At 38.5% G+C, this 21918-nt stretch overlaps 1 protein-coding gene across 1 annotated transcript in view; it reads right to left on the reverse strand.

The window, feature by feature from the left end:
- DNAH3 (dynein axonemal heavy chain 3) overlaps positions 1-21918 on the reverse strand; it is a 213068-nt gene that overhangs the window by 58089 nt on the left and 133061 nt on the right. Inside the window, exons 26-27 of the mRNA XM_089674783.1 lie at positions 19068-19250; positions 1981-2179 (exon numbers count right to left, since the gene is read on the reverse strand). Of these exons, the coding sequence (XP_089530909.1) occupies positions 1981-2179; positions 19068-19250 (382 nt within the window). The remainder of the gene's footprint in view (positions 1-1980; positions 2180-19067; positions 19251-21918) is intronic.

The raw sequence follows: 21918 nt of genomic DNA on the forward strand, positions 1-21918 counted from the left end.
GTGTCCCATTTTAATGAGGAAGTCAGAAAAAAACATTTTTTTCAAGAAGGGTCAAATCTGTATTAACAGGTCGAAAACCCTTTGACATCTATTATTATGCAGGTATATGTTAGTTTTTTCCATTGTGTCTTCTGTAGCTAGTGAGTCTTGCCAAACAAAAATACAACACCTTTAATTATACCCAATCTCCAGAACAAAAGTGTAATTTATTTCAACTTAACAGTTCTTAGATGTGGTGTCTGCATTAGTTTTCTTTTTTAGGCTAGATACGTGTTCTACAAAGAAAAAGAATACTTACTGATCCTGTCAGAAAACTGGTATTACTTCCTGTACACTTAACTGAAATCTCAAACAAAATCCTCCTCCTCAGTTCTTGTTTGTGGACAACAGAACACATTCCCCATATGTGAACAAGATAAGGGGGGAAAGGGGAGGTGTTTGTAGTCCAAAATCAGGAGTGAGCAGCCTAGGGTGAAGATACCGCTCCTTAGCCATACATATTGTACAGTAAGTCTTGTCAGCCTAGAACAGGATGTTGTGTTACTAACAAGATCACCAGGTAAAAATAAAAAAAAATCCTGCACAAAGAAAACTAATGCAGCCACCCCATCTAAGGACTGGTAAAAAGCAATGTATATAATTTATTTTCTTGGGATTAGATACACTGTAACCTGTCAGCTTTGCACTCAGTATACAAGCCCTTCTCACAAGAGATGTGAGATCAGCAGTGACTTGCCGAGTCATTATTAAATGCCAGGACCATCAAACCAGGATCTTCTGGTCTGGTTTGCAAATTATAATGGAACATCTCTAGAAATGTTATGCAATCTCTCACTGACAATACAAAGTATAAACATGGAAAACCTAAAAGCATCTTCAGTCCCCCCAAAAAATGTTTAAAGTCAGCAGCTACAAATACTGTAGCTGATGACCTTTACCTGTCCTGACACTTACCTGTCCAAGGGTCCAGCGATGTCCTCACTGGAGCCGATTGCTGGTCCCGCAAACTTCCAGGACCCATGTGTGCCCCAGAAGGCTGCGGGGTGGGGGGGGGGGTGGGGGTGGGAAGGAGGAGGAGCCAAAAGATTGCTGCAGCGACCTTACTTAGAAGTGGTTTTTGAGAGGTACCCTCTCCCCCCCAAAAAGTGACAAATGTGGCAGTGGAGGGGGGGGGGGGGGGAGGCAAACCAGCGTAAGTTCCCCTTCCAGGTGAAGTTCCACTTTAACACTTAATCAAATGTCTTGACAGAAATGCATGAAAATATTCCAAGCTGAACCTGATGGTGCCAAAGAGACAATTATGTCTTGTGGTAATCTGCTTAAAGTGATCTGCATATTAGTGCACTTTCAACAACACATTTAAATACTGTCCATGATTTAAATCATGGACATTTAAATCCTGTCTAAATTGTCCCTAGTATGTGTATGTATGAATGTGAATTAGGGACCTTAGATTGTACGCCCCTTGAGGGTTAGGGACTGATGTGAATGTACAATATATATGTACCGCGCTGCGTAAATTGACGGCGCTATATAAATACCTGAAATAAATAAATACTTTTTTATTTGTACTAATATGAACATTTTAAGGAAAAACTTTTGGGGTGTCCCCTTCTTTAACTACAAATGAAAATTCTGTTTGATACAAGAGAAAACAAACTAAATGTGGACCTCAGGTTTCTAAACCACTATAAAATGGTTTTATGACCATTTACACCTATATAGCCCTCTTCTCTACTCCTTATCACACTTCCTTTTATTGCCCGGTGTGACTGCTGTTTTTCCAAGAATTTGTAGCCTTTGCAGATTTCTTCTTAGACTGAGAAGAATGGGACACCTCAAACGCTACTCAACTGTGTTAATGTGTATATATTGATTATAGCACTTGGTGGTATTTTCATTTTATTTTTAATCTTCTACGAAGAAATATCAATGAAAGCAAAGAGAATAAATCTAATCATGTAGCACACATATTCTCACCTGTTCCACCTGGGTCAGGCTTCCTCTCAGGCTTTATGCCTTTCATCACACAAATACTTTCCATGACCAGCTTCACAGGTGCTGGAGGATGCTGCATAGTTTTCACAAGTGAAATATCAGAAGGGTTCAGTGTGTCAAGAGCTGATATAGCAGCTTTTAAAGCTGGCATGGCCTCAGCTAAGTCTCCTTCACATTCATCCTACAGAGACAAAAAGTCACCACAAATGTGTTAACAAAAGGTACAACTAGGATTATTTGGAAGAAATTAGACATGTATAGCAACCAGTTAACTGTAGTCAGATCAGTTATATTAGGTTTTTCTGTGGTGGATGTGGAATCTTGCTTTTTCTCTTCCTCTGTCCAATGCAATACAGTTCATTGAAACTTAATATAAAACACTTTGCTATAATTAGACCAATACAAGATGAATTCTGATTGGCTGTTTAGGATTACTGCACTGCAAAAAACAGTGGGAATTAAAGTGTTACTAAACCCACAACAGTAAAATACATTTTTACAATATTCCAGTGAAATAAATCAAATAAAACGTCTCAGATCACATAGAATCATAAAATCATAAACAAACGCTACAATTCTGAATATAAATAATGGATAGTCCATGGCATTGCAGGTCACAGATGTGCCAAGTGATATATGTGTGCTTATTTAGCAATAATGGTGATTATACATAGTCCGTGGCACTACAGGTCACAGCAATGCCTGGTGTTCGGGGAACTACAAGGTGCAGCAATACCAGCTGGGATGCTCAAGAGTGCTCATAATACCCCATAGGAATCCACCACCTTATATGGATGTGCACTCACCAGAATACTACTTGTATAATAGTGTTAATATTGATCATTATGGGGGGTCTCAGGAAGCCACAAATAGGGACCGGACTTCTCTAGGGTCAGGGCTATGCAAAACCAGCAAAGGATCCTCCTAGTGGGAGGAGGTCACCACGGGAGCCAAAGGTATGGCAATATAGTGTAGTATTTATTGTAAATAGTTAAAAGTAATCCACGTGGATACAGCAAAGAGTTAAATGCATAAAAACATATCAAAATGGCCACCACTCCAAGCTCTGGCTGCGGCGGTGTGACGTCAGCATGTAAAGCTCCACCCAATGCATTTCGTGCGCATGTACATCTTCAGGGACACGCTTACTAGCCAACGTCACAGACAGACTCTGTTTAAATAGCTTGCAGGGCACCATCTAAATTGGTTGGTACCATTTTGTGGGAGACAGAAAGTGATCACAGAAAAGCAGGAGCCATGATCCCGTAGTACAAACTTGATGACATATGTACTGCTAAGGAGTGATGTAAACAGGGAGAAAACTGCTGTAAACAAACGATCATTATAAAAACGTTCTAAAAGGGCAGAATCACTCTCCGCAAAGAGGCATATAAAGAAAATGTATTACCAAGATATGTTTCATAAAAAGAAGGGGGATGATGATGTCAGAGTGTGAAAAAGGTGATAAATCCAACCTGGATGAGAACTCATATGGGGTATAAAAATTAATGTCAATGTCACAAAATAAATAAACCGGGGATCAAAAATATGCACAAGTGGATCCCATACTATAAAAAAGGTGACAAAGGAAAAAAGGAATGTATGGAATGGGTAAACTAGTAAAATGAATATACTGAGTAAAAATTGAAAAGAATGAGTAAAAAATCAATCAAATTAAAAAGCAGGTGATTTAATGAAGAGACACATTATCTACCTAACATATACTGCTAAGGAACAATGTAAACAGGGAGAAAACTGCTGTGAACAAACAATCATTATAAAAACGTACTAAAAGGACATAAACTAGTAAACTAGTAAAATGAATAGAATAGAATAGAATGAGTAAAACATTTATCAAATTAAAAAGTAAGGAAATTTAATGCAGAGACACATTATCTACCTAACTAATTCAGCTATTATCAATAAAACAATCTAAATCAATTTCTACATTGAGGCCCATGGGTGTCAGGGAGAGTAATTGGTATAACACTTGGTTTCAAATTGGGATACTGCTTTTCTCTTATTACACCCCCTCCTATGCGGGCTTAAAATGTCAATCCCTGTGAATTTAATGCTCTGTGGATCTCTTTGGTGACACTCTCTAAAGTGTCTAGACAATGAGTGTTCCTTAAGACCTTTTTTGATGTTGCACATTGATATCCATAAATTTATATGCAACGTCTCAATAAATAAATAGTTTATACAGAATCCTGTAATGACTAGACCTCCTACTATAAACATTAGTAAAAACTCCAAATCTCAGAAACCCCTCCCTGTTCAACCTTCCTGCAGGTAATAATCCGCACATAACCACATTTAAAAAATGTTACTCAAGGATCTTGCATAACTCCAAATTAAACAGGTACATCAATCACATGCTGTCTCTAAAAGTATCACTATCCTTTTAGATAAAGATAATAATAAAGATTTGGTCATTCGACCAACTGACAAAGGCGGTGGTGTAGTGGTCCTGGATAAATTGGACTACATCACAGAAGCACATAAAATACTTACCGATGATTGTACGTATCAGACCCTTCCAAGGGATCCCACTCTGACTCTGAAAGAGTTTAATGAAAACAGGCTACAAAGAGGGGGTCATCACTAAGAAAGAAAAAGAGTTCTTATGTCCCTCTGCTCCTAAGATAGCTGTTTTCTACTGGCTACCTAAAATTCACAAGGACCTGGTAAATCCCCCAGGTCGTCCAATTATTAGTGATATCGGTTCTCTGTTTTCCCGGGCAGGGGAATACATTGAAACATTTTTACAACCCATTGTCTACACCACTCCTTCCTTCTTAAAATATACCAAACAGGTTTTACAGGATATCCAAAACATAGCTATTAATCCCAACACATTTTTGGTCACAGCAGACGTGGCTTCTCTGTACAGCAACATCAAACATGATGATGATTTGGAAGCTTTCGGGTATTACCTCCGTAATACGAAAGATCTTAGCGACCCTCATAAATCATTTATACTTGTTATTGGATATGGCTATGTCACATAACTATTTCTGGTTTAATAAACAATTTTATCTGCAAACCAGAGGAGTAGCCATGGGGGCTAAATTTGACCCCAGTTTGGATAATCTGTTTATGGCCTGGTGGGAAGAAGACCTTATATACGCGAGAGACTGGCCTGAATTGACGTTTTACAGGAGGTATATTGATGATATCCTCTATCTCTGGCAGGGAGATAAGGAATCCCTAGACAATTTGATTAGCACTTTAAATAACAATACTTTGAATATTAGTCTTACCCACACTGCCAGCCATGATGAAACTTTTTAGACCTAACATTTATAAACAATGGGACTAATATAGTAATTAGATCTTTTTTCAAGTCTACCAACAGAAACAGCTACTTACCTACAGATAGCTGTCACCACCCACTTTGGTTGAAGAATATTCCCAAAGGACAATTTAGAAGGATTAGACATAACTGTCATAACCTATCTGACTTCCACCTACAGGTTAACATCCTAAAAAACAGGTTTCTGGAAAAAGGATATGCTAGCCACATTCCAGAGGACACCATCTCTCAAGTAGCCAGGTTGGATAGGGCTTCCCTCTTCAACAAACAGACAACTAAATCTGAATCCTGTATAATTTGTCCTTTCGTGACCAATTTCTCGATACAACATCACCAGGTCAAAGACATTATGTCTAAACATTTTAGCATCTTAAATTCACAGGGATTGACATTTTAAGCCCCCATTGGAGGGGGTGTAATAAGAGAAGAGCAGTATCCCAACTTGAAAGCAAGTGGATATACCAGTTATGCTCCCTGACGCCCATGGGCCTCAATGTAGAAATTGATTTGAATTGTTTTATTGATAATAGCTGAATTTGTTAGGTAGATAATGTGTCTCTGCATTAAATTGCCTGCTTTTTAATTTGATCATTTTTAACTCATTCTATTCAATTCTTACTAATTCTATTAATTTTACTAGTTTACCCATTCTATACATTCCTGTTTTCCTTTGTCACCTTTTTTATAGTATGGGATTCACTCATTCATATTTTTGATCCCTGTTTTATTTATTTTGTGACATTGACATTCATTTTATATCCCTTATGAGTTCTCATCCGGGTCGGATTTATGATCTTTTTCATACTCTCACATCATCACACACCTTCTTTTTATGAAGCATATCTTGTTAATATGTTTTTTTTATATACCTCTTTGCAGAGAGTGATTCTGCCTTTTTAGAACGTTTTTATAATGATCGTTTGTTCACAGCAGTTTTCTCCCTGTTTACATTGCTCCTTAGCAGGACATATGTAATCAAGTTTGTAATACGGGATCATGGATCCTGCTTTTCTGTGATCACTTCCTGTCTCCAACAAAATGGCACCGACCAATTTAGATGGTGTCCTGCAGGCTATTTAAACAGAGTCTATCCATGACGTTGGCTAGTAAGCGTGCCCTTGAAGACGTGCATGCGCATGAAACGCGTTGGGTTGAGCCTTATGTGCTGACGTTATGCCGCCGCAGCCAGAGCTCAGAGCGGCGGACATTTTGGTATGCTTTTATGCATTTAACTCTTTGCTGTGTCCACGTGGATTTCTTTTAACTATTTACAATAAATACTAAACTATATTGCCATACCTTCGGCTCCTGTGGTGAGGAGGATCCTTTGCTGGTTTTGCATAGCCCTGACCCTGGAGAAGTCTAATTCCTATTTATGGCTTCCTGAGACCCCCCATAAGGATCAGCATTAACGCTATTATACAAGTAACGTTCTGGTGAGTGCACATCCATATAAAGTGGTGGATTCCTATGGTGTATTATGAGCACTCTTGAGCATCCCAGCTGGTATTGCTGCACCTTGTAGTTCCACGAACACCGGGCATTGCTGTGACCTGTAGTGCCACAGAATATGTATAATCACCATTATTGCTAAATAAGCACACATATATCACTTGGCACTTCTGTGACCTGCAGTGCCATGGACTATCCACTATTTATATTCAGAATTTTAGAGTTTTTTTTATGATTTTATGATTCTATGTGATCTGAGACATTTTATTTGATTTATTTCACTGGAATATTGTATGAACACTTCTATTCACATAAGAACTTTATGATTGCATTTGTCACATATGCTTTAGCGCTGCACTTACATTTGAATTGATTACTGTGGGTTTGTTACCTTGCCTTTTGTGCTAGCAGCTACCATATTATCTACGCTCGCCTCCTATCTTGTGTTATAGTAAAATCAGTCTGTATATGCTGTAAAGCATTCTTGATATACTCACTGGAAAACCCAAGTGGTTAATTCTCTGCATTGTATAAAAATTATGTTTCTCTGATCCTCCCCTTCTTCCAGTGCCCCCCTCCTATCTCCTGATAAGACATATTATGTGAAGACACTCTGAATATGCTCAGTTTGGTGTGTATTGTTAGAGAGGTTTTTGTTTCCTTGGGAGGGTGCATGTGATCAGCACAGGGCTAATCAGCACTGTCCTGATAGAGGTAAAGGGTTCTGCATCCTCCTAGAGCAGAAATAAAACTCCTTCTGCAAGCTTCAACCAGTGCTCTGCTGAACACTGATAGAAGTCACAAGACTGCTCTAACTGCTGAAAAGAAAAGGTATTTAGCAGTTTGTATTTACTAAAATAATTTAATTCCCATGGTCTGTGTACTGTGGGAGACCAGATATAGTGAATGCAGAGTCCTGGGTTTAGTAACACTTTAATTAAGCAACCTTTATTGGCTCTGTCTGAATAGCTGTCTGACTGTCTGAAAGCATGCAGAAAGTCAAATCATAGTTTAAATTTGCATATTTGTTCTGGGTCAATGACTTAAATTATGGAAATTATTGGATTAGCATAAAGCAGGACAAACAGTATTTTCAGATAACATTCATCAATGTAGATTTTTTTAATAATTACCATTCTTTACTGAATATGATTGACTGGCTTAAAAAAACGCTGCTCCTAGAGGAGTTTAGCGTTTTGCCTGTAGAAGCAAACTCCTTCTGTTTTGAGTTTTGGAGAACAGTTTTCTTGCAGAAAAAAACATTAAATGTGCCTAAACACTAGTACAAAAAATTTTCAAAATGAGCGTTTTTTTTTTTTTCTGCCAAGAGCCAGTGTGCATTGAACCTCAGGGCTCTCTTCACAGGCCTAGGCAGGGACAGCTAAGATTCTTTGCTGCAGAAAAATGCAAAGGGCATGAAAAACAGTTTTATTCAAAATGGGTTCCTTTTTGTCTGTTAAATATACCATTGAAAGTGTTTTTTTTAATTTGAGTGAAACAAATATCTAATAATCCCATAAGAAATTAACAGCTGTCCTGTTCAACCTACCTGTGTCATTTCAGTGAGTCTAACCAGCTTCTCCAGTTCTTTTAAACTACAAACCAATTACTCTATATGTTGTGGAGATAAGAGGAGGGATATTCTAGTGCAGTGGAATCCAAACTGCGGCCCTTTGCTTGCTATTTTTCAGCCCTTGGGGCACTATTCTTCTCACTGATACAAAGCAGTATTCCTTCCACTGACACCAATAATGGGGCACTATTCTTCTCACTGATACAAAACAGTATTCCTTCCACTGACACCAATGATGGGACACTATTCTTCCTACTGATACCAATGATGGGACACTATTCTCCCCAATGATACCAATGATGGGGCACTATTCTTCCCACTGACACCAACAATGGGACACTGTTCTTCCCACTGATACCAATGATGGGGAACTATTCCTCCCACTGACACCAACAATGAGATACTATACCTCCAACTGACAACAATGATAGGGGCACTATTCCTTCCACTGACAACATTGACACTAACGATGGAGCACTATTTCTCCCACTGACACCAACAAAGGGGATATTATTCCTCACCCTAATACCTGGCCCCTGTAAAGTCTGGAGAACAGTAAACTGGCCCTATGTTTAGAAAGTTTGGAGACCCCAGCTCTAGGGCAGTGTCTCTCAACCTTTTTTCAGTTAAGGCACTCTTTAACCACTTTCCGACCACAGATAGCGGCTTCACTGCGGCCGGCCAGTTCTGGGAGGACATCATATGACATCCTCCCAAAACACGCCATCCCGCACACCCCCTGGGGGCGCGCACCTGGCGATATCTGTGATCGTTGTGTCCTACAGACACAGCTGATCACGTGATGTGGTAAAAGGCCAATCACAGCAGCCTTTTACCACGTGATCAGCTGTGTCCAATGACAGAGCAGTGTCGGGCATCCGGTGCCTAGCAGTGCCACCCATCAGTGTCACCCATCAGTGCTGCCCAGCAATGCCACCCATCAGTGCCCAGCAGTGCTGCCAGTCAGTGCCCAGCAGTGTCACCAGTCAGTGCTGTCAGTCTGCCACCCATCAGTGCCGCCTATCAGTGTCCATCAGTGCTGCCTATCAGTGCCCATCATTGTTGCATATCAGTGCCAGCTCATCAGTGCTGCCTATCAGTGCCAGCTCATCAGTGCTGCCTATCAATGCTCATCAGTGCCCGTCAGTGCTGCCTATCAGTGCCCATCAGTGCTGCCTCATCAACGCACACCAGTGAAGGAGAAAATTTACCTGTTTGGAAAATTTTATAATATAAATAACATTTTTTTTTCAAAATTGTTGCTCTTTTTTGCTTATAGTGCAAAAAATAAAACACCCAGTGGCCAGTACATACCAGCAAAAGAAAGTTCTATTTGTGTGAAAAAAATTATAAAAATTGCATATGGGTGCAGTGTTGCATGACCGCGCAATTTGCACTCAAAGTGCGACAGCGCTGAAAGCTGAAAATTGGCCTGGACAGGAAGGGAGTATAAGTGCCTGGTAGGCAAGTGGTTAAAATGTTGCACCCAATTCAAACATTTTAAAAAGTAAACTAATAATTTTACATAATGCAGCAACATCCACACATGTAGGACATCCAACATTAGAGGTGATTTATTCTTACAAAGCAAAACATGCCTGCACACTGGTACTGACTAGTATTCCAATGTTTTTCTTCTCCCTCAGTTACTCTCCCTCACTCCGCTAAAGCAACCCCAGTGCTGAAGGAGGGAGGGGAGGGGCAACTGGTGACATCATTGGTTGTTAGGATGTTGGCGGCTAGAAGGTTGTATGATACCTTTTGTAATTAAAAGGCAGGCTTGATTCACCCACTTGCTTGAATACAGTTTTAAGGCAATTTTTAAGCATTTTGTCTAGGCACCCCTGAAGAAACCCAAAGGCACTCTTGTTAAAAAGGCTGCTCTAATGTAGCCAAAGACAACTGGGCAGAGCTGACACAATTTCTTGCAGAACATTTAATGTGTTGTCAGCCCACAGTGGAAATATAGGACCTGGGTGCATTTTGTGCTAGGATCAACAAGTGTTTTATGTTCCTGCAGAGTCCTTAAATTGAACACCCCCCATGAACATATGCATATATTTCAGAGATTTAATGGGTTGTTTTAAAATGTTGACAGTCATTTCATTAGCATGACCCTGATTTCAACATGCTAAAAATGAGCTGGATGCCAACAAGAAGTTACTGTACATTCCTCAATAGTAAGCATATTTAATATTTATTAGGACAGCTTATATACATAAGAAAAACAATATAGGTTAAAAAATCCCTTACCAGGCTACTGAAACAGGCCATTTATAATATCCAGATATATAAGAAAAAATATCCAGGTAGCCATTTGCTCCCTTCATAATCCAGAGAGAACTAAGAAAATGTTAGAAATATGCTAAGAAAGAGACCATGCCTCTTCATTTTAAGCAGACGTCAAAGGAATAATACTGATAAATGTTACAGATTGAAAGATTGCAAAAATCCAGTGCAACTTTGTTTTAGTTCTGGATAGGGAGGAGTAGGGTTTGAACATCTATCAGGTTTTTAAATGTGTTCTGTGTGTATGATGGGGCTATATCCACTCAATTCCAACTGGGTATCACCAGAAAAAAGGTGGAATAATAACAGCAAATCTCTGCTCAAACCAAAAAAAGGTGTATTTATTGCAGTGGATATCATTATTTGATAGATTTTCCCATAATTTGTGTACCACTTATAGGGAGAAGACATACCCTTACCATTCACATTCCATTATATATGAATAAACAAATTCATATATACATGTAAAATGTTTAATTAAGTATCAAACGTATATCCTCCAGTCAATCTTTTCCTCTCCATATTTACTGTCATAATGACTTTTTAGAGCTATTGTATTCAATGCAGCAGATCAAAAGCACTGGGCTTTATGAGAGGAGTAAATTGCTCCTACTGGAAAGATTATTCAGGTTTCAAAATAAGTTGTGGAAATTGCTTTTTAGTCATTTTTGTTCTTTCTGAAATATTCTTGACTAACATTTGAACAAACAAAAAGGGCATAGAAGAGAAGGCATACAATTCTGACAAGAGAAGAATAAGCAACTCTTTTATATTTAATTTAAAATTACTTTGGTGCAGGACTACAGTCTAATAAATAATCATTACAGACATTGGAAACAACTGGTGGCACTGGCTGCCTTAGGAGTCAAAGTAATGACTTTTCTTAGTAAATAACAGAGTATATGTCAAAACTGGAAAGCAAGGATATAGCATTTTCCCGTCGCATTGCCACACTATTCATGTATCCAAAAGAGGCTGCCAGTAGCAAGGCAATGATCATTATTAAAAGGTTACAGTGTGCATGAAGCATGTTCTGCTGGAGGGATGAGCCTAAGCTCCCATTTACACCCGAGTGTTTTGTAGGTCAAAGCTCAAAAAATGCTCAACATAAAGAATCACTTGATTTTCAGTTATGCCTGGTAAGGCATACTTAAGCATACGTCTGTGTAATGGTATCTGCCAGCATGGGATGCACAGGCGTTCAATGCATGAGCATGCCAGCAGTCAAATTTGGATCAGCTGCTGTGTCCCAATTGATATGAATGTGATTGCCTGCATGTAGATCCATGGAATCCCTGTGCATCCTAGTACAAACACAGCCCTTACACAGGTGTATGCTTAACCCCTTCATGATGGAGGGTAAAAAAAATCCTAAGGCCTGAACACAGTTTTGCAACTTTGACACGTTAGTAAACATGTGTATGTCATTGCAACTACTTAGTGTATCCAGGTGAATTATACCTGGTTTTTCTCACGACAAGTTTGACTTTCAGTTGTTGGTAAATGGTAATGGATATCAAAGGAAAACTGTCCCAAAATAGTAAAAAAATATCATTTATATACATTAAGTTGTATACAGGGGTGGACTGACAACTCACGGGGCCCCGGTCAATAGGGGATCATGGGGCCCCTGTGTCCTTATCCAAAATCAAAAAAGCCTATGAAAAAAGGTACCAGGGGCATCTCATGGGGCCCCCTACTGACTCCGGGCCCTCGGGCCGTGCCCGAGTTCCCAAATTGTCAGTCCGCCCCTGGTTGTATATTACTTGTTATTGCCATAGCCTACCACCAATGAACAACCCAAAATAAATTCTTCTGCTCCTGACAATTGCAGTGATACCACATACGTGTATAATATTTGTTGTTTTTATCCACAGTAGGACCCAGAAGCATTTACTTTTTTATCTGACTTATAACACACTGACAACGACACTAACTGACATCAATACTAATTTTTTTAAAATGATATCTCTTAATCCAACCTAAAATACAGGGATCCTGACCTTTGACTCTGAGCTTGAGCTTTGACCCTAACCCTAACATTGACCTAGATCAAACCCTGATCTAGCTATTTTATCTTGATTTTTTTTACTATTATTATTTTTACACACTATTGTTTACATTTCTCTCCTCTGGCATGGTGAAAAAGAGAATGTTTCTCTCCAGTCAGTCAATCAGAGGCTATCACAGCGATCAGATGATTGGGAGCCAGGAAGCCAGAGAGAGCCCAATCTGTGTGCTGGGAGCATGCTTCCACTTCAGTGAGGCTGCATAAATGTGTGCAGGCAGCAGCAAGGGGTTACGTATGCCCAAGTGAAAGAGATCTAATACCTGAACATAGTGTTGCTTGAAACTTGTACACAAGATTCAAGCATTTTTGGACCCCAATAGTCTTCAATGGGAATCCCTGAAAAACACACAAAACATGCCCAAACAAAAGAAGCATGAAAACGTCCTTATCTCCTATTGACTAGCTTTCTATTGGCTAAAAATAATTTTAATAAAAATCCCAGATGCCCACAAAAATGCCTAAATAAATGCTAAAAAAAACAGCCTGCAAAACAGCCAAAGATGCTCAGTTCACGTGTGAATGTAGCCTTAACTAAAAATTTTCAGTTGATTTTGTGGTCAAAACAATGCAGAGTACATGATAGGTGGAAATACTGTAATCGTATTAGGTATGTTCGCATTGACAGCATGTGCTAAGGTGCAAACTCCATTCTTTTTTTATGCTGTCTATGTCCTTACTGTGCAGAAGAATAGGAAGCAATGAGCAATCTCTCCAGAAACATAAGCGCATTTGTAATAGACTTAGAGAGGGTTGAAAGACACAATTTGGATGGAGTTTTAAAAGTAAAGGAGTTTTACAATAAAAGTACAATATATGACTGAAGGAACCATGACTGCACTACTTTCAAGAATGTTGTAAGGCCAAACAAGAACTTTCTCTTTTAAAGGAATAAAATGGATGCAAGCATGCAAAGTAATTCCTTGCTGAAGAATATAATGCGCGACAGCAGAATTTAATGAATACTTTTCTGATAGGCAGTCATGAAATGCATACATTTCTTTGTTAATCACTATAAAGAAATCTAGCAATTTGTGACAGTGGGATATTACAATGTCCCACTACCTCTAATCAGATTCAAACCTACACATAAAGATAACAAATGGAGAATTACAGTTTGATTCTTAGTGGCTGCAGAACAACATAGACAATTATTTTATGAACTTGCTACTGTATATAGCCTCCAGCATATCTGATTAGAGAACACCCATACATACAAGCCTTACATATAGCTGGCTGCAGACATAACACTTCCTGTTCTCAATGACACTAATTACCTGGACGGGTAGTCAAGGGAAATGTCCCTACAGAAGACACAATGAGGTTCTGACACTTCCCCACTGTAAAATAAACTTTGATTTTTAGGCAGGCCATAAATGATGTGATTTTCTTTACTGCAACCAATTCCCCCATCAACACTGACTGTCAATCCCTCCTGAGGAGCTATTGTGTTCTCCTGATAGGTGGGAGGAGTGGTTGCAGGGAGCCCTCCCTGTTGGGAGAACACAGTGAATAGTGCTAGCGGCTACAGCCACTGGCAATAATCACATGCTAGAAATATGACATGCTGGTTGTACCCAAGTCGATTGATGGATCAACTTGAGTACAATCAGCCTGCTCATACATGGATCGAATCTCGGCCAGTCCCTGCTAATCCAGCTGAGATTCGAACCATCTAGGGCCTGCTTTACTCCTTTCTTGTCTTGTCCAATATCCATAAAATTAGGAGAAAATAAATCTCCTAAACAGGTATACGTATAGCAATAAATAGATGACAGAAGATCTAACCCTATCACACTCTATCCAAAAGTCTAAAATGATTTTTAACTGGAGTTGGGTTTCAAGAACACTAATCAAAAACATCTTAAAGTATTACTACACCCACAACAGTAAAATCCGTCTGAATATGCAGTAAAGCATTCTTGTTTTATTCACTCTGGAACCTAAGTTGCTAATTATCTACATTGTGTAAAAAGGCTGTTTGATCCTGTCTTCTCTGATTCTCCCCTTCTTCCACTGTCCTTAGCCCATCTGCTGATAGTACAGAGCTCTAGGTGCCACTCTGCACATGCTCAGTTTAGTGTATATGGCTTATGTGTTTGGGAGGGTGCATGTGATCAACCCAGGGCCAATCAGAACTGTCTGGACAAAGGTGTCATGGATCATGCAGCCTCATAGGACAATCAGGGGAGAATGAAAACTCCTCCTACAAGCTTTAGCCAGTGCACAGCTGGACACTGATAGAAGTCACAAAACTGCTCTAACTGCTGATGAGAAAAGGTATTTAGCAGTTTACAGTATATTTAATAAAATAATTGCCATGTTCTGTGTACTGTGGAAGACCAGATATAGTGAAAGCAAAGTCCTGGGTTTAGTAACACTTTAATATTAATATAAATGAGTCTTAAAGTCATATATCCATTGTCATTGGAAATCTATTCAATTATTTTATTCGTTGTTTACATCCTCCTACATGTTGTGCTTACCCATATGGAAGAAAAATATATTTGAAATATATTTTAAAAATATTCTTCCCAAATATATAGACATATATTTGAAATGCTACAATTTTGGCTATATTCAACATATTTCAATAAATATAATATATATATACTGTATGTTGAAAATGTATTACAAAATATGTGAAAAAATATGTGAAAAATATTTTTAAAAATACATTTCAATTAACAATGTATGCCTTTAAACATACAAATCTACATTTTTGGAATTCATTAAAAAAATATACGTTAAAATGACTTTTTTATGTTAAAAAAATCTTTAAAAATCTTAAGAATAAGAATGTAATAAAATTGCATTTCAACATGCAATATATATATATATATATATATATATATATATTGCATGTTGAAATGCAATTTTATTACAAAATATTTGAAAAATATTTTTAAAAATACATTTCAAATATATTGTATGTCTTTAAAATTACAAATCTACATTTTTGGAATGCATTTACAAATATATGTAAAAATATATGTTAGAATGACTTTTTTATATGTTAAAAAAAATCTGAAGAATATATTTTAAAAAAAGAATATATTCTTAAGATTTTTTTTAACATAAAAAAGTCATTAACATATATTTGTAAATGCATTCCAAAATTGTAGATTTGTATGTTTAAAGACATACAGTATTAATTGAAATGTATTTTTAAAAATATTTTTCACATATTTTTTCACATATTTTGTAAATAAAAAATAATAAATGCACGTTTTTTGGGGGTTTTTTTTACCTGCAAAAATTATGCATTTATTTTTTGTTAAAAGGTGAATTTAGAGTAGGACAGTAGGTAAACCGAGATTTGAAAACTTTGGGACTACATTGCTCCGTCCGTCACATCAGCTACTAGTACCGTTTAATTTATTCAATAAAAGTTGAAGCTATACTTAATACCTGCTGATCCTGCCAGTGTCCTCGGAATACATGTACCTCCTCTTGATTTCTGACCATGCTAAGTACAGAAGCCGATCTGTGCTAGCGTGGTTAGTTTGCATCCTTGTCTCTTCTAATGGGACTTACTGGATGCTGTGCTGTGGGGTGCCTATAGTCCCATAGTCTTTGACATCGCTGGCTGCTCCTTCTCCCCCCCCCTTCCTCCAGCCTTGCTGAGCTTGCCCATGCCATATGCTGTGGGAAGGGAGTGCCTAGAGATGTCAGCCATCCCTCTATCCCCACCTAAAGCATGTAGATGCTATGCTGGTATCCGGGGAGCTAATGAACTCCTGGGATTTGTGACATTGGCAGACGTTGCTGATTGTTAGCTTTAGCTTCCACTCCTTGGAACTTGAGGAGGAGAAGACAATAGTGGTCATGTGACCACTACAAAAAAGGTAAAGCAACCCCCCAGTATTTACCAGATTGTAAGCTCCAAGGAGCAGGGCCCTCCTATCCCTCTTGTATTGAACGGTATTGTTGCTGTATTGTCTCCAGTTATATTGTAAAGTGCTGAGCAAACTGTTGGCGCTATATAAATCCTGTATAATAATAATAATACATTTTCAACATGCAGTATATATATATTGTGGGAACTCGCTTCAAAATGGTAGAGCTTTTCTTGTTTAAGCACACAGCAACTTGCTTCTTTAAGGGCCTTTTGGCCCAATTTTATTTAAAAGAAAAAGTTCAACAAAAATGCTTCCCACGCAGGGGTATTCACCATCAAGCAATACCAACAAAGATTCAGCCTCTTGGCTTGTACGCAGCTCACTGTCTGTCTCCTGCAGACTCTTCCCAAATTATGGCCACTAGCACACAGCTAGTCTGGCTTCCACCTGACTCCAAGGCAGAGACCTCCCGTCAGCCAGGGTGGAGCCCTCCTGACTCCTGTCTGCCGGGGTGGAGCCCAGAACCATGGTTAGGCCTCTACAAAAAGGCCTGCACACACCTGTGCAATCAGTGTGCTGGGGGTTCTCAAAACACGGACCCCGGATTGGAGATTTCATCCCTCCCAGATCTCTTTGAAATCTCCAGGCTCCAGATCCCAAAACAAACTTAATGAATAAATGAGGAAACCGAAAAGTCAGTTTCCTCTGCAATACATCAACCCTCTGGAGCCCCTCAACCCGCCTGGTTGAGAATCCAGGGTTTTCAGCTTTATTTTGGCCGTGGCAGGACACCGCACTGCCACAATATATATATATATATATATATATATATATATATATATAGAAATATATTGAATATGGCCAAAATTGTAGCATTTCAAATATATGTCAATATATTTGGGAAGAATATTTTTAAAACATGTTTCAAATATATTTTTCTTCCATGTGGGTATAAATACCTGTCATCATTATAGCATCTTAAGAGTCTTATAAGGTCCTGAATAATACAGACGTTCTCATAGCTAGGGTGACCTAGAACCTTAAAGTGTATTTATACTTTTTTAAATTTAAGAAAACCCCCAATTATATGTGTTCCCATTCACATGGCAAACAATGTCTTATCTTTTAGATGTTTCTTTGGCAGGGGCGGACTGACCATTTGGAAACTCGGGCACTGCCCGAGGGCCCGGGATCAGTAGGGGGCCCCATGAGATGCCCCTGGTACCTTTTTTATAGGCTTTTTTGAGTTTGGGCAAGGACACAGGGGCCCAATGATAACCTATTGCCCGGGGGCCCCTTGAGTTGTTAGTCCGCCCCTGTTCTTTGGTGCAGGACTTGGATAGATTACAAGCTACTCTGAAAAAGTTTTAAGTGAGTCTGTTCCCAGACAAAGTTTGGGGACATACTGAGTTTCCCCTCCTTAGCATACAACACAGAAGCCTAGCTTTTAGAACTTTGACCCTTTGGTAGGATAGACAGTGTTCAAATGTAATTTACAACTACTAATGAGATCTTTCAGCATAGCACAGACAGCTTTAATTATGGTAAACCTTAACTGGCTAGCCCTCTTTTTAACACTGCATAGCAGAAAAAAAATAATGTTTTAAAGTTTTCAGGAATAGTAAGTAAAATGTAAGCAGCAAATTTTAAGTTATGCTATTTGAATGACTACATGTAACAAATATAAAATACGTGTTAATCACTATTTGAATGCAAACATGTAAATACACTTTAATGAATCCAGTGAACAGCAGCATGGGGCATGGATGATTTACTGTGTGAAAAACAGATAGTGCATGGTAGTCATGTGCACATCAAAAATTTTCATTTCGTTTCGGATACATTTGTTCATTGAAGGCTTTCGTTTCCTCATATTCGTTATGTAGAACTAATTTGCTTTCAGAATTCATTTCGTATCTTTGGCATTTGTTTTGTATATTAGTTGATGCTGGTGGATTTGAAAAATTTTGCAGTTTTTGTGGAAGATTGCTATATGTTCGGATTTGAATCATAAGGATTCTATATTTTCGGATGCTAGTCCAATCCACCAAGAGAAATGGCATGAGCTGATTGGACACTATCGACTGTGCATCCGAATTAACGAATAAAATTCTTATCCATTCATTATCCAAATCATCAAACAAATTTGAAACATGAAATAGTTTTCTCATGAGCCTGAAGTACTATCGCATCATAAGACTTCGTCTGAAGGAAATGAATGCATTTGTTAATTTTTTTTCGGATTGGTTTACATTTATTGCTATATCCATTTGGAGATTTGCTTACATCAGAATCTCAGAAAATTTAATTTTTGTCCGAAAAACGAATCTTAACTAAAAGAAACACACGGAGTGGAAAACTTTTGCCCTGTATAACTTTCTCCAGTATCACTAGTACTCTTTCAGTTTTAAATTCTAGATAGCCTCAAGCTCAGCACTGCCAAAACTGGTAAATTGAGTTACATTTGTCATAGGTAACCACTGACACAGCTAACAAGACACTATAGCCAAACATTGATCCCTTGATTACCTTAATTGCTTTAGAAGCTGCAGCTGCCTCATTAGCCACCTTCTCATCAGCAGACACCAATTCTCTTTTAGCGTCAACATCCACAGTCTCCTTTTCTATTTTAATCATCATCTTCTCAGTTTCTGCTGAAGTTTTAATCAATTCTGGTTGAAGCGCAGTGAGCTCTTTCTGCATAACTGAAACCTAATACAAATTACATCAAGAATAGCACTGATTAGTAAATGTAAGGCTTGATAAAGACTAGAACATAACACAACAGAGGAGCTGACTACACTCACTCCCATTGTTAGTTCATTCCATTATTTAAACATTATAAGTATTTTTTTTCTTTGTACTCATTTCTAAGAGTTGAAAAGAAAGAAAGCATAGTCAAATAATGAATATTACAAAAGATAATAAAAAGCTGTCAGATACTTAATATGTTTTCAGTTTTCAGAGTGATATTACATCTTCCTTTTATACTGTCACAATTGACTCAAATCCTTTATTTTTCATTATTTTTATTGGTTTTTATAAGAGCAAGATTAGACATGAGAGTGAATACATCCATAACCTGCCACAAACAGAATTCATATATTGTATACAATTATAAATGCAAATTAGAAGTCATTTTAACTTCCTTCTCCATGTAGTTGTTTCTCTGACTATCCCAACAAATCTTTTATTGTATCAGCAATGTAATGTATAGTTTTCTGTTATTATCAGGTTATTAAAGTGGAGTTCCACCCAAAAGGGGAAGTTCCGCTTTAATGCATTGTCCTCTTCTCCCCGTTAAGGATCAGCACCTTTGGGGAGCGGCTACCCGAATTTGTCAGGTACCCGCTCCCACTTCCACTGAGATCGCCTAGGCGATCGGAAGCAGACGTTTTCCTCCCTCCCTCCCCATAGCCTTCTGGGACATGTGACAGGTCCCCGAAGATTACAGGGCCATGCACAAAGCGCAGCGCTTCTGCCACATGCGCAATGAAGCCGCAAGCTGTCACAGCCGGGTGCCCACACTAAAGATGCCGGCGCCAGGGAGAGAAGAAGTCCGTTGAAACCAGTGGTGGTGAGGACACCGCTGGACCGAGGGATAGGTAAGTGGCTCTATTTCTCTATTTTAAAAGTCAGCAGCTACAGTATTTGTAGCTGCTGATTTTTTTTTTTTAAGCTGGAACTCCGCTTTAAAGAGGGATTCCAGTTTTAGAAAAACACAGGTCCACAGAGTGCATTCTATACTAATTCACATATTTTTATAGAACAAAAAATACTATTTCGGGTCTATTCACATCAGATACGCTAGCATGGATTGATCAATACATGCCAGTGCATGTACATGGTATAATCAAAGTATTTCAATAGGAGCAGTTTATATCGATGTATGTTGCCCTGCACAGAAAAAATGTAGAACAGGACCTACTTTTACAGTGCAACACAACACAAATTAATTTATGAGATATTGGTATGATTGGTATTTTTGCAAATATTTATGGTGTAAATAGAAATATACTTTGAACATAATGGCAAGGATTTCTGTAGCTGATGTGTAAAGACATCTCAGCCATATGATAATTAGGTATATTTTGTGATAAGCTTCCTGACCAGTTGGGCTTGCAATAAGGCATTTTTCAGGTTCATAAAGCCAAAACTGACTGTACCCAATGCAAACAGTTGTAGAAAATGTTCTTCAAAAGAAGTTAAAGGGGTTTATTTACTCAAGGTAAATAGGCTGTGCACTTGGAAGTGCACTGAAAGTGCACTTGCTCCAGATCTGAGGGGAACATGGAAGGAAAATAAAAAAACAGCATTTTTGATTGCACATGATTGGATGAAAGAAATCAGCAGAGCTTCGCCTCATTTCAGAGCTTCCCCTCGGATCTAAAGCAACTGCACTCGCAGAGCACAGTACCTATACCTTTACTACCTTCATTACCTTTAGTAAATCAACCCTATAGTGTATGTGTACCCTTACCTTGTAAAACAACAAGGGTTGATTTACTAAAGGCTAATAGTCTGCGCACTGCAAGTGTACTTGTAAGTGTACTTGCAAGAGCACTGCAAGAACGCTTCAAGTGCAGTTGCTCTATTTATGAGGGGAAACGCTAATGATTTCTATCATCCAATCATATGCAAGCAAAAATGCTGCATTTTTTTCCTTGCATGTGATTGGGTATTCTTGGCAAAGTGAAGCTTTGCCGCATTTACTAAGCTCTGGAGCAAGTGCACTTGAAGTGCACAGTATATTTGCCATTAACAAATCAGCCCCATTCAGGTTAAAATAGAAATGAAAGGCAAAACATTTGTGTATATACAAAAGCATTATAAATACCTTTCCTTCTTTATAAGTGGTCACATAATTGCTGTTTTCAGCTGCATAAGGAGTTTAGATAGCTGGGGGAGGAGAAACAGCAGCCCACTGGTTGTCTTAGTGATGGGCTATGGGGGAGGGGGAGTCAGCAGAATTTTCATCATTGAAGGGGAGCAGGTTGAGTTCCAGCACAGCTAGAAAACTGGCCATGCTTTGATCTCATGCCTAGTATGGTAAATTTTTAATGGGAAAGCAAAGGAACTGTAAGGAACACCTGGTATTTCACACAAATGAAGAAATACAGAGAGAACAGGAAACTTTTTAACACAAGTGCATGGTACAGCAGGCACATATCAAGAATATAAAATGTTAGGTTTACATATTCTTTAATTACCATGATAAAGGATGTACACATTTGATTATTTTAATTCATGCAAGATCAAAGTAATCATGAGATCAGCCAATCAGAAACCCATCCAGTGTTGGTGACTGGCATTAACCTGCATATCAGTGGGAAGCAGGGGCGGACTGACCATTCGAGCACTCGGGCACTGCCCGAGGGCC

The sequence above is a fragment of the Staurois parvus genome, unplaced genomic scaffold (genome assembly GCF_062004578.1).
Source record: "Staurois parvus isolate SC_StPar_1 unplaced genomic scaffold, SC_StPar_1.0 ptg000152l, whole genome shotgun sequence".
Classification (NCBI taxonomy): Eukaryota; Metazoa; Chordata; class Amphibia; order Anura; family Ranidae; genus Staurois; species Staurois parvus.